Genomic DNA, 17,033 nt, shown 5'->3' with positions numbered 1-17,033 from the left:
GAGGAATGATGAAAATAGGATGTAGAACACTAATCCCAAAATAAAATAAAGAAAAAATAAAATGACACTTTAAAAAATGGTAAAATGGTAGTAGTAATAATAGTGGTTAAAAATAAAAGTGTAGTAATTAAAAGGGTAAAATCAGGTGATGAAAAAAGAAACAAAAATTGGTTTCTTAATTAAAAGGTGAAAAAAGAATAATAAAAAAATAAAAATAAAAACGTGCAGTAGTGAAGGTCCTTCAGTTCTTCTACTCTTCTATCTGGCATGCCTTAGTCTTGCCAGGTATTCAGGAGGGTGTTGAATTTCCCTGCGATACACTGTTCCTACGTGTTGTAAACCACAGTCCTGATTTTAAAGCAAGCTGTATTTGTTTCCCAGACTGCCTTTATTTGTGTTTACAGAAGAGTCAGTTCGTGGCTCTACCTCTGGGTGGCAGTGTGTCTGGATTGACCTCCGAGGCTATCAGTCCTCTCTATCCAGTAGTTAGAGTTTATTTTCTCTATTGTACTTAAAACTGGTTTGGGAAAGTCCACTGCCCAGAGCTGGTTCTTTAATCATTACTCCCAGCTCTGTTTCCCAGCTTCCACAAAAACAAGTTTCCCCTGCAGTCTCTGCGAGTGTCCCCAACTGGGCAATCCCATGCACAGGGTTTAATAATCAAAGGCAAAGATTTAAGGAGAGGAGATAAAAACAAGAGCCTGAGAAGTTGCCTGAATTCGCAACCCACCACCTTCCAGCTCTGTGAGAAGTCTCCTCCGCGCGCCCTCTCTCCCCTGGCACCAAGCAGCCGGCACACTGGCAAAATCTGAGTCTGCCTTTTTGCATCCAGTCCAGCTATGGGCTTATTTTTAGTGTTCCCTTCTGCCAGCAGCCCTGTGGGAGCCCTTCCACACTCGCGGATCACACTGGCCCCAAAGGCCGCAGACTTTGTGGGGCGCAGACCTCCCCGTACACGTTCCTCTCCCCAAACTGAATTGCAAACCGCACCTTCAGGCGAAGTCTGACCTTTCCGTGAGAAGAAGCAGGGCTCCACGTAGTCGCGCTGTCCCAGATCCGGTGTTTCCGGGTTAGCAGCCGATCTCTGGATGCTGGGTCTTTGGGTGTATACGCTTCCAGTAACAGCCACTCAAGATGGCGTGGTCTCTGCGGCTGAGCCAGCGCTCCAGGAGAGATTCAGCCGCCGTCTCCAACCATCCCCTTTCTCCAGGAGTCCTCCGCCTTTCCCAGCTGCAAACTGTCTCCCAGCTGAATATCCTCTGCTTATTTGGGCTGTATGTTACCCGCTTCAGCTGCTCACCCTTATCTGCTCCGGGACAAGGTACGGGACACGTCAGTCTATACCTCCGCCATTTTTTTTCAAGCTACTTATGTTTTTTAAATGGAATTGGCTCATAACAGTTTAACAGAATAAAAAAAGCCCTGGAGACATGCAGAAGTTTCTTCATTTAAAAAAAACCCTGAATTTGTAGCACTGGGATTTAATAACCAATGGTAATGCTTGCCCAAAATATACAAGATCAAAAAAGTACCATATGGAAGGACTGAAGAGAGGTGGAGGAGGGTATAGGAGGATAAACGGTGATGGAAGGAGACTTGACTTGGGGTGGTAAACACACAATACAATATACAGATGATGTATTATAAAATTGTACACCTGAAACCTGTGTAATTTTATTAACCAACATGACCCCAATGAATTCAATAAAAAATAATGACATATCAAAATAAAGGCCCCCATGCATTCAATTAAAATTAATTCATTCAAATTATAGGGAACCCAGGCTTAAGAAATCATTAATTTGTGTTTGTATGGACTTGGACATCTATGGACAGATTCAGCTTTAAACAAATATCTAATTATTCTTATCATATTAAAAATATCAGTTAAACCACACACACAAAAGTATCATGTGGCTTGTTATAATCAGCAATTAGGAGAGATTTGGGAAGTAATGGAATCACAGAAGGTTAGGCATGGCAGCATTGTAACAGATCACTTCATTTAATCTCTCCAGTTTATTCCTCCCAATTCCCCATCCCTTTCTCTCCCTAAAATTAAATTCCTTTATCTAGGCTACATATTTAAATATTATAGCTGAAAGTCAATGTTCTCAGTTCAAATTACAGAAAAAGACAAAAGAAATTCTAATGTAAACCAGAATCCAGAACCTAAAGATGCATTACATAAGATGAAGAGGCTAATATTCTTATTACATAAATAATTCCCTACTAATAATTACAAAATAAATAGCCCAAAGGGGAAATAAAGAAAGGACATTAATTGGCAATTCAAAAAAAAATCTATAGGAATTCTTGATAAATGTTCCATCTTAATAGAAATCAAAGGAATGAAAATGGAGACAGTAAAATTCCATGTTCACCTATCCACTGAAAAATATTTTTAAAAGGTTGATATTCAATATTGCTGAGGGTTATGAAAATGGGTTCTTCTATAGGCTGCTAATATTCATGAAAACCTGTATAAACTTTCTGAAAAGCAAGTTAACAATATGTTAAAATTCTTTTAAAAAGGGCATGTCCTTTGACCTACTAACTTAATTTCTAACCATTTATCTTAAGAAAGTAATAATTATGTAAAAGGATGTTTATTGCAATGTTTTAGTAGTAAAAGCTGGAATCAATCTAAATGTCCAATAATAAAGATGGCATAAGCACTTTTGTAGATTTTATTCAATTGACTGCTACCCAGTAATCAGGTCTGTGACAAAGTAAATTTAATGCTACAAAATGTTTATAAAAATATTAGGTTATATAAAAAAGTACAGTGTGATTTAATAAGATGGTATATCAATAAAAATACATATATGTTTTGAAAAATGAAAAATAAATATCAAAAATTTTGAGCAAGTTTTTCTTTATTATTTTCCATAACTTTAAAAATCTTTACCAATGAACATATATTACCTAAGACAGAACCTAAGCAATTCAAATGACAACACAGAATCTATGAAGATAAATCTTGTTCACAGCTAGGAAGCAGAATTTTATAATCTCTAGGAACCCTTCCAAGGACATCATTCTATAGTTCAAAACTGACCTTTCAGAAAACCACACACTCAAATGAATTCTGCTTCAATAAGAATAAGGTAAATGATTGCACATAGGCATGCATGCACATACATGCAACACAAACACACACACACGGAATTATTTTAATACTTTATTTAACCTTTGGGGGTGTTGGGGGATGGGGGTTAGGGAGAAGGGCTCAGTGTCCCTTTAAATCTTAAGCATCACTTTGTAATTTCATGGCTGAAACAGAGTGGCTGGTTTAAATACCTTTAGCAACTGATTAGCTAGTAATCAGGGAATTCAGCAGCGTTTCTGTTTCAGAGCTAGTAATCATCATTCTAACACTGAATTCAACTTTTGGTAGGCAGCAGGCACACTGCTGTCACTATTATACTCCGCTCCACACTCCAATTCATTTGTAGTTTCTGTCTAAGAAAAAAGAAAAAGAATCTGTTATGCCCAGATTCCAAGATCCCCAAAGTACCACACTAGGAGCCAGCTCGATGCAAAAGCAGAAGGTCCTTTTATTGGGGGCTGGCCAGCCCGACTCCTGCCTCAGGCCAACGCGGTGACCTGAAGCCGAGTGCCCCCGCGTGGGAAAAACCAGCTTTAATAGAGGGGTGGCGCGAGGGGATTGTGGGCCCTGCCGATTGGCCAGGCGTAAGCCGGGTCTTGTTACACAGGATGTGGTCATATCTATGGCGCGCACTTCCCTTGATTGTCATTGGTTAGTTTAAAATCCCGGGCGTGACCAGCAGAGGCCTGGGCTTCCGGGAAGAAGGCCGCATGTGGCCCCAACATGGAGGATACAGGCAAGATGGAGGGGAGGGCATAGCCCTCGCCCTTTCATTCCCCCCTTTGTCTTGGAACTTCCGGCTCAATCATGAGTCGGACTGCATTTCTATTCCACCATTGCTAGAGGCCTGTATTGGGCATATCTTAACAAATGGTCTGGTGGAGGGGAAAGAAACCATTTTATCTTTAACAACTTCTATTGAAATAGGATTTTTCTTCTTAACATTCCTCCATGGCTATTAAAAAGCCAAATTAGGATTAATTTATCTACTGTCCTGATGTTTGCATAAGCACAACAAGAATGGTAATTGACTACCTTTGCTGGAATCTCATGGTTGAATCTTAATATGCCCCGTAGGGCCAGGAAGCCAAGCCATCCAGCTGCCATCAGGCCTGCCTGCAGTATCTGCTGAGTTAGGTGAGTCTCTCACCTGTAGCAACTCCACCTGAGCCCACGCCCTAGGCTTTAAGCCCATCTCAGTAGCCCTCCTACTTGTTGCGGCCCAGAGTGTGTGGGGGTTCCGCAGAAACGCAGAGGCATCCCTACTGCTCCCCTTCTACTCTTACCAACCGCCAATGATGGTAGGGCATGGGCCTGACACTCCAGCGCCAGCCATCTTCAGGGCTTCCAAGCAGGATACCAGGCTTTCTTCGTGGCATTTTTACTGGCTTCAAGTCTTTAGAGCTCAGACAGGGCTCTTTAAAACATGATACTCCAGTCAAAGTTTTCCGTTAATAAAACCACTATTAGGAACCGGTCTTATTGAATCTATGCAAAGAAATGTATTGCCATGTTAGCATTGCCAAATTTCGGAGGAATTGCATAAGAAGAAAGACATACTGATCTACTTTAAGATTTTCTGACTTTCCTTGCCAATTATTTTTGATAAAACAGTAATTGTTGGCATTAAATTTTCTTTCTATGCATAACCATGCCTCAGACTTTCTATTTTAAACAGGCCTTTTCCAGCTTACTACCCCTGACATGGGCATGGTCACAAAGGCCTGCAAGACAGTATTACAGGCTGCCAACTGTTAGCTGTCTCTCAACAGAGGCCAAAACCTGATGGGCACTGTTCCTGCCCATTTGGACACCTGTCCTCTTGGCAGCTAGCTATTCTTTACTTTTGGGGGTCACCCCACATAGTTCCCTTCCAGGACAGCCAGCACACATTCAAACCTGCAAGAGAATTAAAGGTTAATATAACATATCAATACAATGAAACATGATATTGACATCATGGCTGCTTCAGGCAGCCACATCCTATTAAAGTCTATTTTTGGCCTTCCTATAAATTGTCCCTGTCTCTTTGGAGCCATGTCCATGAAGATGCAGGCATCATCTAAGTCTATTGTGGGGGCTCCTGGCGACAGGAGTGATCGCGAGTCATGTTACCAGCATCAGGCAGGTGGAGCACGCCTTAGCTTGAGCTTGAGCGGGTTGCGTTGATCTCGATCGACGCTCCATTTGGTGATGAAGTCTTTTTGGACCATGGATGGGTCCGCTGACCGGACGTGAGTGTGATGGATCCAGGTCGCGACGCCGTCTACCTTGAGAGCAGTGGGGGTCGTTAGCACCACAGTGTAGGGACCCTTCCAACGTGGCTCAAGAGTTTCTTGATGATGCCTTCTGACGTAGACCCAATCTCCTGGTCTGTGTCGATGAGGAGTTGGGGTTGGGCTGGTCTCATAGATGGCGCAGAGGCGTGGCCAAATGTCCTCGTGTGCCCTCTGGAGCCCTCTTAAGGAAAGAGATAGTTCTTGATTTTCAAATTCAGCGAGAAAGTCAGCTTTAAGGTTAGGAATGATAGGGGGTGGCCTGCCAAACATGATTTCATAGGGAGTAAAGCCCAGGGTGTAAGGGGAGTTCCTTACCCGGTAAAGGGCATACGGTAGGAGAGCCACCCAGTCCCCGCCAGTCTCCATGGTTAATTTGGTAAGGGTCTCTTTTAGAGTTCTGTTCATTCTCTCTACCTGACCTGAACTCTGGGGTCTATAAGCACAATGTAGTTTCCAATTTGCCCCAATAGCCCTGGTTACTACCTGTGTTACCTGTGAAATAAAGGCTGGCCCGTTGTCGGATCCTATCATAGCAGGAAAACCATACCTGGGTAAGATGTCTTCCAGCAGCTTCTTGGCCACCATCTGAGCTGTTTCATGCTTGGTTGGGTATGCCTCTACCCATCCAGAGAAGGTGTCTATAAATACTAAAAGATATTTATAACCATACTTCCCTGGTTTAATTTCAGTGAAGTCGACCTCCCATTGCGCTCCAGGTTTGGTGCCTCTGAGCCTGGTTCCTCTTTTATTTGATCCAACCCTTGCGTTTGTGAGTTGACAGGTCTTGCAGGCAGACACAACCTGATCTATCTTGGTATTCTGCTGGTGAATTTTGATCCTGGCATGTTGGATTAAGTCCTTCATTTTCCGGGTTCCCAGGTGAGTGGATTGGTGCATATGTTTTAATATCGTGTCCCAGAGCCAGTCCGGCAGTATAAGTTCTCCTTCTGGTGTATGCCACCATCCCTTTATTTCCTGGGCTTTAGGGAGCTTTTTGATACGTTGCAACTCCTCCTGGGAGTACTTGGGCTGGTCTGGTAAGACTGGGTCCCCTGGGTCTGGTAGTTGTAAGGCCATGGTAGGGACCGAGGTAAGGGCTACTGCCTTTGCAGCCTGGTCAGCCTTTTGGTTACCTTTCGCTACCGGGTCATCGGCTTTTTGGTGTCCCTGGCAGTGGATTATGGCTAACTTGGCAAGAAGCCATAAGGCTGAGAGCAGGTCGAGGATTTCCTGTTTATTTTTTCTTGTCCGTCCCTCTGCTGTCAATAGCCCTCTCTCCTGGTAGATTGCCCCGTGAACATGAGCTGTAGCAAATGCATAACGGCTGTCTGTGTAAACGTTAAGCAGTTTTCCAGCCCCCAGTGTCAGTGCCTTGGTGAGTGCAATGAGTTCTGCTCGCTGAGCTGATGTCCCAGGGGGCAGAGCCTCCGCCCACACAGTGTTTGTGTTGGTAACCACCGCCGCACCTGCGTACCTGCACCCGTTCCGCACGAAGCTGCTTCCATCCGTGAACCAGGTGGCCTCTGCATCCAGGAGGGGCCGATCGGTCAAGTCCTTCTGAAGTCCATGTACCTGCTCCAGGATTCCTGCACAGTCATGTAGTGGGGCATCTAGGACAGGGTCAGGTAGCAGGGTAGCAGGGTTGAGGGCAGCACTGGGATGGAACCGTACTCTAGGGGGGTTGAGCAGCAAGCTTTGATAGTGGGTCATGCGAGCATTGCTCATCCACCTATCAGGAGGCTGTTTTAGGACCCCTTCAATGGCATGCGGGGTTGTGATCCAGATCTCCTGTCCCAGGGTCAGTTTGTCAGCATCCTTGACTAAGAGCGCGGTTGCTGCAATGATTCTTAGGCACGGTGGCCAGCCGGCGGCTACAGGATCCAGCTTTTTAGACAAATATGCTACTGGGCGACTCCAGGGGCCTAAAGCCTGGGTTAAAACCCCTTTTGCTACTCCTTTGCGCTCATCTACAAAGAGGCGAAAGGGTTTTGTAATGTCTGGTAGGCCCAGGGCTGGAGCAGCCAAAAGAGCTTTCTTTATGTGATTAAAGGCAATTTCTTCTGTCTCAGTCCATTTAAAGGCCTTCCCCTCCTTGGTGGCTTCATATAGGGGCCTGGCGATCTCAGCAAAACTTGGTATCCAGAGGCGGCAATAGCCAGCCGATCCTAGGAACTCCCTCACCTCCCTCCAGGAGGTGGGAGCAGGGATTTTCAAGACTGTCTCTTTTCTAGCGTCTGACAACCGCCGCTGTCCGCCCTCCAGTATGTACCCCAGGTAACTCACCCTCCTTTGGCATATCTGAGCCTTCTTCGCAGAGGCCCGGTACCCTAAGGTCCCTAGGGTGGCCAGCAGATCTTTGGTCCCTTGCTCACAATCTTTGGCGGTATCGGCAGCAATCAGGATGTCATCTACGTACTGAAGGAGTGTGAGATTGGGGTGCTCTCTCCTGTACTCACTGAGGTCTTCATGCAGCGCCTCGTCTGAAGATGGTGGGTGAATTCTTGAATCCTTGGGGCAATCGCGTCCAGGTTAATTGTCCACTGTAGCCTTCCTCTGGGTCGTGCCACTCGAAGGCAAACAGGGGTTGGCTTTGAGGCGCTAGCGGCAGGCTGAAAAAGGCATCCTTCAAGTCTAATACAGTATACCAGACTCTAGAGGGTGCCAGAGAGCTTAGGAGAGTGTATGGGTTAGGAACGGTTGGGTGTATATCCAGGACTCTTTTATTACTTCCCGGGGGTCCTGGACTGGTCGATAGTCATTCGTGTGGGGCTTTCTGACCGGCCAGTCCTACTCCCCCCATCTCTGCCCAGGCTGTGGGGAATTCTTGCAGCCACCTGTCCATATTGTTCTCTACTGGGAGCGCCCCCTGGTGTAGGCGATATTCATCCTCCAGTCTCAGAGTCAGAACCTGGATGGGGTGGCCTTCGCCATTGGTAACCTGAGGACCCCCTTGTCTGAAGGTTATTTGGGTTCCAATCTTGGTTAGCAAGTCCCGTCCTAAAAGGGGGTAGGGGCACTCCGGTATTACCATGAAGGAATGGGATACCCGGCCCGTTCCTAGATCTACTGTTCTTCGGGTAGTCCATGAATACTGGCTCATGCCAGTTGCCCCTTGCACCCAGGACTTTTTATTAGCTAGCTTCCCCTGAGGTGTGCGGAGAACCGAATGTTGTGCTCCAGTGTCAACAAGGAAGTCAACAGGGGTCCCCTCCACTCTAAGAGTTACCCTGGGCTTGGGGAGGGGGTCCAAACCCCGACTCCCCTAATCACTCAGTCCTTCCAGCTCCAAGACCTCCACCCGGTCTGTCTTGTTTTCCTTTTTACCGGCCTTCTTTGGGCATTCTCAGACCCAGTGCCCTGTCTCTTTGCAGTAAGCACACTGGTTCCGTTGCAGCTTTTTCCCGCCCCGGGCGGTTCCCTTACCTCTTTCTTGGCCATCAGCAAGCTGGCGAAGGCGGCGGGTCCGCTCCTCAGGGGACTCCGTGGTGGTGGCTAGCAGAATCTTGGCCAGGTTTCGGGTCTGCTTGTCACTGGCAGCCACCATGGCGCGGGCTCGCCTATCCTCAGGGGATTCTCGGTTATTGAACACCTTCTCTGCCACTGCCAGTAAATCCTGTAAACTCTTTTCTCCTAATCTATCTATTCTCTGCAGTTTTTTTCTAATGTCCATGGCTGACTGGTTTATAAAACTCATGATTACAGCTGCCTTATTCTCAGGGGCTTCTGGATCCATGGGGGTGTAAGTGCGATATGCCTCCATGATCCGTTCTAGAAAGGCAGCTGGAGACTCATCTCTTCCCTGCTGTACGTTCCCTACCTTGGTCAAATTGGTGGGCTTCCTAGCAGCCCTACGGAGACCTCCCATTAGAGTCTGGCAGTAAACCGAGAGCCTCTCCTTACCTTCTGCCGTGTTGAAATCCCATTCAGGCCTAGTTAAAGGGAAAGAGACATCTATCTGGGCCTGGTTTGTGGTTGGATTTCCATCTACACCAGGAACCATCTTCCGGGCCTCATTGAGGATCCTTTCTCTCTCTTCCGTTGTGAACAGAACCTGTAAAAGCTGCTGACAGTCGTCCCATGTGGGCTGATGGGTGAAAAGAACAGAATCTAGCAAGTCAATAAGTCTCCCCGGCTTTTCGGAGAACTTAGGGTTCTGTGCCTACCAGTTATACAAATCGCTAGTTGCGAAAGGCCAATAGAAATGGGGCTGGTTGCCATCCGCATCCGGGGGTCCAGCGGCCCGTAAGGGCAGGGTCTTGATAGTGGAGTCGGGTGCTGCGACAGACAGTTCCCGCTGAGCTCTTTGCCGGGTGAGAGGCGGGCCTCCTACCGGAACCGGAACCGCGGCCACTCCCGGAACCCCGCCCCCAGGCACTCCCGGAACCCCGCCCCAGGCACTCCCGGAACTCCGCCCCCAGGCACTCCCGGAACTGCGTCAGCTTCCTGCAACAGGGCAGGATCAAATCTCTCCGGCATCCTGTGGAAATGATATGGGGGAGGAAAAATTAACTCTTCTCCAGTTTCCCCCCTGCAAAACCGGGTAGGGGGGAGCTGGAGCTGACGGCAGGGTGGTTTTTTTCTCCTTCCTCTTCTCTGCTTCCTGCAAGGCAAGAATGGGTTCTGGCTCCAGAGGGTGTGGAGGTAGGAAGGGCCTAAGCCAAGATGGTGGATTTTCCACGAGGTCCTGCCAAGTAACAATGTAAGAGAGTTGACCAGGATGTCCCTCTTTGGGCTGGGAGACGATGTCCCTAACCCGGCGGATGGTGGGGAGATCAAAAGTCCCCTCCGGTGGCCACCCGACATTAAAAGTCGGCCACTCCCTGGAACAAAAAACCCGCCACCGGTCCTTCCGAACCTCCGCACTGAGGTTGCTGGCCCTTCCCTCTACCTCTTTAAAATGATAGACCATAATGCTTAAAGGAGTAGTTTGAGTCTGTCCCATAATGTCTATCCAGTAAATCCACAAAATAAAACCAAAAAAACACAAACACAGACAACTAAGGGGCCCTAAAATACAGTATTCCAACTCCATGGAAGCGAAACCAAAATAATCTTCCAACTCCATGGAAGCAAAAACCGAAAACGATGGCTGCGGGCCAACCAGCGGGAGCCACCCGCCTGTCCCACCTGTCTCAGATTAAGGGGCTTCTACCGACCTTCCGACTCCGCAGAAGCAAAGCTACTTCTACAGGCCTTCCGACTCCGCAGAAGCAAAGCTACACCCCTTCAGATGGAGGGCCGGGGTGTCCCCCAACTCCTCCCGCCCTTGACCCTCGTGCGTCCACGATCAATGTGGGCGAATACAGATTTCGAAAGTGAGCTCACCCAGCACAGAAACAAACAGATACAAACATAAACGACACATACCGCGGTCAGCCAAGTCCTCTGAGCTGGGGGTCCCTGAATGGGGTTTGAGGATACCGGACGAGCCCCCAAATGTTATGCCCAGATTCCAAGATCCCCAAAGTACCACACTAGGAGCCAGCTCGATGCAAAAGCAGAAGGTCCTTTTATTGGGGGCTGGCCAGCCCGACTCCTGCCTCAGGCCAACTTGGTGACCTGAAGCCGAGTGCCCCTGCGTGGGAAAAACCAGCTTTAATAGGGGGGTGACGCGAGGGGATTGTGGGCCCTGCCGATTGGCCAGGCGTAAGCCGGGTCTTGTTACACAGGATGTGGTCATATCTATGGCGCGCACTTCCCTTGATTGTCATTGGTTAGTTTAAAATCCCGGGCGTGGCCAGCAGAGGCCTGGGCTTCCAGGAAGAAGGCCGCATGTGGCCCCAACATGGAGGATACAGGCAAGATGGAGGGGAGGGCATAGCCCTCGCCCTTTCAAATCCTAGTGAAGATTTTACCTAGACCAGCCTGTTGCTGGATTTGTTTTTGTTTTGTTTTGTTTTTTTCTTTCACTGGCTTTCTGTATTAATAGGTGATATAATTTATTATTGATTAAAGCAAAGATAATTTTTGAAAAACTAGTGTGTAGCTGAGGAAAATATTAAGCATTATTAAACTCATGTCATAACTATTTAAAAAAAAACAAAACAGAGGACTTTGAAAAGATTATTGTTTTGTGAGAAAGATCCCCAAAGTAGCATAGGAAAATTTGAAATGCTGACTTTCTCCTTTCCAATTTTAAGCATTGTGCCTACAATCAAACATGTGTACCAAACTTTCTAAAGCCATTAAGGGTCCTTTGGGAAAAACACCAGTAATAAGTCAATTGCCATTCACATTTGGAATGCAAGTAACCAAATTGCCACTGAAAGTCCATTCTTCCACTCTCAATGTTAAATGGTGCCCCCCTCCCCCCAAAAAAGGTGAGGTAATCACAAAAAAATCTTAAAATTCTTGCTAATGAAAGGGTGGATAAAGCCATACACTTATGACTACACAAACAAGAAAACAAACAGACAAATACAGTACATTGTGAGAACTCTGTATTGCATGGGTGGTCCTTGACCTGTGTTGAACCTCTAGAGTGAGGCCCCATTCTAATTATAGCGCCATACCTTTGTGCCCACTGACATTTACTGTCTTCTAATTACAATCCTTATATATGGAGAGCAAGGCTTAAGCATTTTTTTAAGTAGTGCAAGCAATTTCAGATTCTGTGATCCAAATGTTCCTTTACAAGTCTTTAAATATATATCCTGTAAACGACCATTTCCCCTTTCTTTCTGATGCCTGAGAGAAAGAAGGAAATGTATGTGTGAAGTCACATGTCAGTGCAGCAGGGACACCTCAAGAGTCAGTGCCAACGTTCAGCAGGGTGACTGTGCCTTTGTGTACAAGTATCAGACAAAGAGTGTGAGGATGAGGTAAACAGGTTTTCTTGGAATCTGGCATGGTATTTATGAGGATTACTCTTAAAATTGCTCAGAAGGCTGTTAAAAATAATTTTTGGAGTTTAAATTATTGTAGAAGTGAAGACTTCAGGAACATACCACGGTAGTCAGCATAGTTTACAAAGCATGTCCAGTTTTCCGTCTTCCAGGAACTTCCAGAAATCCCCATGGGTAGAGCCATGGGACTATTTTTAGTCAGTGAGACACATGATCAAAGGAAATGTGCCATTTCCAGACCAGACCAGAGCATTTAATGGTCAGTGGGAGACACTCAAGCTTCCTTTTCCCTCTGGCATTGGTGGTTGGCCACATTCTAGATGGCAGCTACTCTCTCAACGTGTATCCTAAAGAGTTATTATGAATCCAACCCCTGGAGATCCACAATATATATTATTGAATGAGAAATAAAAATTGGTTATTTGATGCCACCCAGCATATTTGAGTTGTTACCCAGCATAACCCAATATTCTGATTGATATACAGGGTGTCCAAAAAATTGTGTACACACTTTGAATAATTATTAACTCCAATGGGTTAAATCTGAAAAGAAAGAAACATCAATTGAGCTGCCAGCTGTTAAAGTTTGGAACACTCTGTATATGAACTTTCAAATACATAAAGCCTAACAATAAAGCTTTTACTGGCCATTCAAGAAATCAAATATGTTATAAAAGTCATAAAAAGATACATACAAAGACCATAAAAATCCTAGAACAGTTAGAAGTGATCAATGTAAACAATCAAAAAACAGCAAAGCACTTCAGGGGGAATCTGCTGGTGGAGAGAAGTGGTGAATGAAGAGCTATAAGCTCAAAACCAATAATTAGAAATGTCCTTATGTTTGCTGCAGTTCTTCCAGCAAAGTTAAAATGGTACATAGAATCATGTCTTTTCATAAGCATTCAGACATAATTTTCTTACTTTTGGTACATGGTTCTACATATTAAATGCACCAACTCTTTTGCCATTTTTCCTGTGAATTACCAACTGAAAGCTATAGGATCATGTTTTTATTACACAGACAAAATAAACAAATTTCCACAAAATATTTATTTCTGTTTTTCCTTAATAAAAAAAAAAGTCTATAAATTCTGAGAGATAGAATTTGTACTACTTAAATTTTGTTTCCTCCACATAAAAGTGTATAAAACTATGACATCTAGGACAGTCTCATTTTATAAGTGAAGAGAGTAGCATCATGAAGCCAAATAAAATATATTTAGGGATCCATCTTTCAGTATTATTAAAAGTTTCTAAAATACATGACATCCATTTGGCCACTCAATAAATATATAATGAGCACTTATCAGTCACCAGATATTGGTCTATGTGAGCAAAACACACTCTAATGAGAAAGGCAACCATCAATGAGTAATTAAAAAACAGAACAGAAAGCCCTCAGCTTGAAGTGATCTGTGTGGACACACAAAAGGCCATGAAACCCGGAGATAGGGGACCAGGGAAGGCTTCCTAGTCATGATGTCTAAAATGAGACCACACTAAAGGGAGCTAAGAGCATAAACTTTCCAGGAAGAATAAAAAAGAGAGAACCATATGAAAGACCTGAAGCAAGAGAGAGCATGGTGGGCCTTTGGTCAGTAATTTTGGGTCCTCAAAGCAAACTGAGAGTAGCTGAAGATGAAATCAAAGAGGTTGATTTGACAGGATTCAGATCTGAAGCTCCTCTTAGATCATGTAAAGGGAGTTGTGTTTTTTGTTAAAAACCAGTAAGCCATTGATTTTAAAGCAGAGAAATTGCTAGAATTATATATGAGGTTGAGCAAGTTCACTCTGTGGTACAGAAAATGGATTGGACAGGGTAAGCCTGAAAGCAGAGCAGCTGGTTGGGAAGCATTGTAAATACTCCTAGTGAAATAAGTGTCCTCTAAATTAGGACAGTAGCAGCAAGGTAGAGAATTTTGGACAGTTTGAGAGAGAGAAAATAAAGTCAAGAGAATGTCCATTGATCAAAGGATGGGAAGAAAGGTCAAGGACATCTCCCCAAGTGGCTCTGGGCTCACTTGCCTGGCTTGGTACCAATTATTACTTAGTGAGCTTAAGGACCTTTTCCCAATCTCTTTTGCAATAGTCTCCTCATGTAACAAATAGAGATAAAAATAGTACTTGCTTTATAGATTGATTTAAAGTGAGTGGTCCATTAAGGCCTAATTCATAGTAAATTCTCAATAAATATTAGCTACTAGAGCAGTGATGGTGAACCTTTTGAGCTCGGCATGTCAGCATTTTGAAAAATCCTAACTTAACTCTGGTGCCATGTCACATATAGAAATTTTTTGATATTTGCAACCATAGTAAAACAAAGATTTATATTTTTGATATTTATTTTATATATTTAAATGCCATTTAACAAAGAAAAATCAACCAAAAAAAATGAGTTCGCCATCACGGCTTGGTGCATGAAATTCATGTACGGGGGAGGGGGGGTTCCCTCAGCCCAGCCTGCACCCTCTTCAATCTGGGACCCTTCAGGGGATGTCCGACTGCCAGTTTCAGCCCGATCCCTGGGATCAGGCCTACATTCCTCTCACAATCCTGGACTTCTAGCTCCTAATTGCTCACCTGCCTGCCTGCCTGCCTGCCTGGTCGCCCCTCACTGCCTCTGCATGCCAGCCTGATCACCCCTAACTGCCCCCGCCCTGCCAGCCTGATTGCCCCTAACTGCTTCCCACTACTGGCCAGGTTGTCCCCAACTGCCCCCCCCACCGCTGACCTGGTCACCCCCAACTGCCCCTCTGCCAGCCTGGTCACCCCTTACGCCCCCCCCCACTGGTCTGGTCACCCCACACAGCCTGCTGTTCAATCGTTTGGTCATCCCTCACTAATCCCCTTGCTGGCCTGGTCATAGGCAGCCATCTTGTAAAGGTGTGAGGGTTAATTTGCATATTACTTCTTTATTATATAGAATAAGGTTGCAAAGGAAATTAAATAGAATTGAATTGAAAATATCCATTAACTTAGTGACTTTGGGGAAAGTATCATTGGAGGGTGAGAAGAGAAACCATATTGCAGTGATCTAAGGAGTAAAAGAGACAAAGAGGAGAAACGCAAGTATGGATCAGTCTTGGAAGAAGAGAGGATAAGAGGCAAATGGTTTCCAGAGGGAAATATGAGACCTAAAAGGACTTTTTAAAATATATATTTATAAATTTTATTAATTTCAGAAAGGAAAGGAGAGGTAGGGAGAGACAGAAATATCAACATGATCTGCTGCCTCCTGCATGTACCCTTCCCCCAACTGGGAATCAAGACCTAAACTCGGGCATGTGACCTTACCTGGAATTGAACCATGACCTCCAGGTTCATACATCAAAGCTCAACCACTGAGCCACACCAGCTGGGAAGATTTTTTTTTTCCTAAAGATGGTGATTTCAGTGTATGATTAAGAACTGGCAGGAAAGAGACAGTAGAGAGAGTGAGTTAGAAGATTCAGGAGACCAAGATCATGTATGCTGCTAGGAGCTCCACTGAAGGAGAAATCAAGGTCCAGAGCACAGCTGGAGGAGGAAAGCACAGGGAAGAGAAGGGTGCTCCTTCAGATCTGAAAACACCTCTTCTTTGCCCTCTCTAAGGCAGCTGTTTACACAATCAACAGAACAGTTTGCTGTATCTCATCACTAAGACACAGAACACATATGGGTTAACTAAAAAAATCACATAAATGTAAGCAAAGTGAACAAACCAGGATTGTAGTTTCCTTACAACCCCATCCTGCCATCTTCCACCCAGGTCTTCTGCACATCACTGACAGGGCATTAGGTCGTTGCTGAAGGAATCCTTGTGAGGACAGGGAGAGGGGGCAATGATGGATTATTGAGCAACCAAAGGGATTCAGCAATTTATGAATTGCCAGACCAAGAAATTATATATATATATATATATATTTTTCAGATTATTATGACCACCCTATCAGTACTTCATTGGGCCACCTTTTGCCTTCAATACTGCAATGATTCTTCTTGGCATGGACTCCACGAGATGTTGAAAGGTGATGCGAGGAATCTGAAACCATGCCTAATGAATAGCACTGTCCAGTTCTGTGAGATTTGATGGTTGTGGAACCAGCTGCCTAATGGCTCTTTTAACTTCGTCCCACAAATGCTTAATTGAATTGAGATCTGGTGATTGTGGGGGCCACCTAAGCAAGGTAAAGTCTCCCTCATATTCTTGAAACCACTCCTGCACAATAAGAGCACCGTGGCATGGTGCATTGTCTTGTTGGAAGAAGCCATCTCCATTGGGATACACCATCAACATGATAGGATGAACTTGATCAGCAACAATACTTAGGTAGGTTGTGCTATTCAGATGTTGTTCCACATGAATTAAAGGGCTCAAATAATGCCAGGAAAACATGTCCCAAACCATAACACTGCCCCCAGCAGCTTGAAGGGTTGTACTCATGCATGTGGGGTGCATGCTTTCATGCTGTTTCCGACAAATTCTCACTCTTCCATCTGCATGATGCAACTGGAAATGTGATTCATCAGACCACATGACTTTTTTCCAATGCTCAACTGTCCAATCCTTGTGTTCCTGTGCCAATTGGAGACGTTTTATCTTGGTACCTGCAGACAGCAAATGTGTTCAAACAGGCCTTTGGCTTCCATATCCCATATGATGCAGAGTATGGCTAATTTGCCTACAAACATCAGGTGATCATAATAATCTGGCCACTCAGTATATATATATCTCCAGAAATTAAACTCAGAAAGCAAGGATTTATATCAAGAGAACAAAGGGCTTAGATACAGTGAAGGGCTAGGACAAGAACC

The 17,033-nt window shown here is 45.0% G+C and overlaps 1 protein-coding gene across 1 annotated transcript; it reads right to left on the bottom strand.

Annotated features, from left to right (window-relative positions):
- Positions 1-3,369: 3,369 nt before the first annotated feature.
- Positions 3,370-8,949, bottom strand: LOC102416943. The gene is made up of 4 exons (XM_023746907.1): positions 8,815-8,949; positions 5,939-7,806; positions 5,514-5,572; positions 3,370-3,461 (listed from the first exon to the last, which is right to left on the bottom strand). Exons 1-4 carry the CDS (start codon positions 8,827-8,829, stop codon positions 3,370-3,372), a joined length of 2,034 nt encoding a protein of 677 aa, XP_023602675.1. The 5' UTR covers positions 8,830-8,949.
- Between the last annotated feature and the right edge of the window lie 8,084 nt (positions 8,950-17,033).

Source organism: Myotis lucifugus, unplaced genomic scaffold (assembly GCF_000147115.1).
Source record: "Myotis lucifugus unplaced genomic scaffold, Myoluc2.0 scaffold_757, whole genome shotgun sequence".
NCBI classification, from domain to species: Eukaryota; Metazoa; Chordata; class Mammalia; order Chiroptera; family Vespertilionidae; genus Myotis; species Myotis lucifugus.
This window is presented reverse-complemented; position numbering and strand designations above follow the sequence as displayed.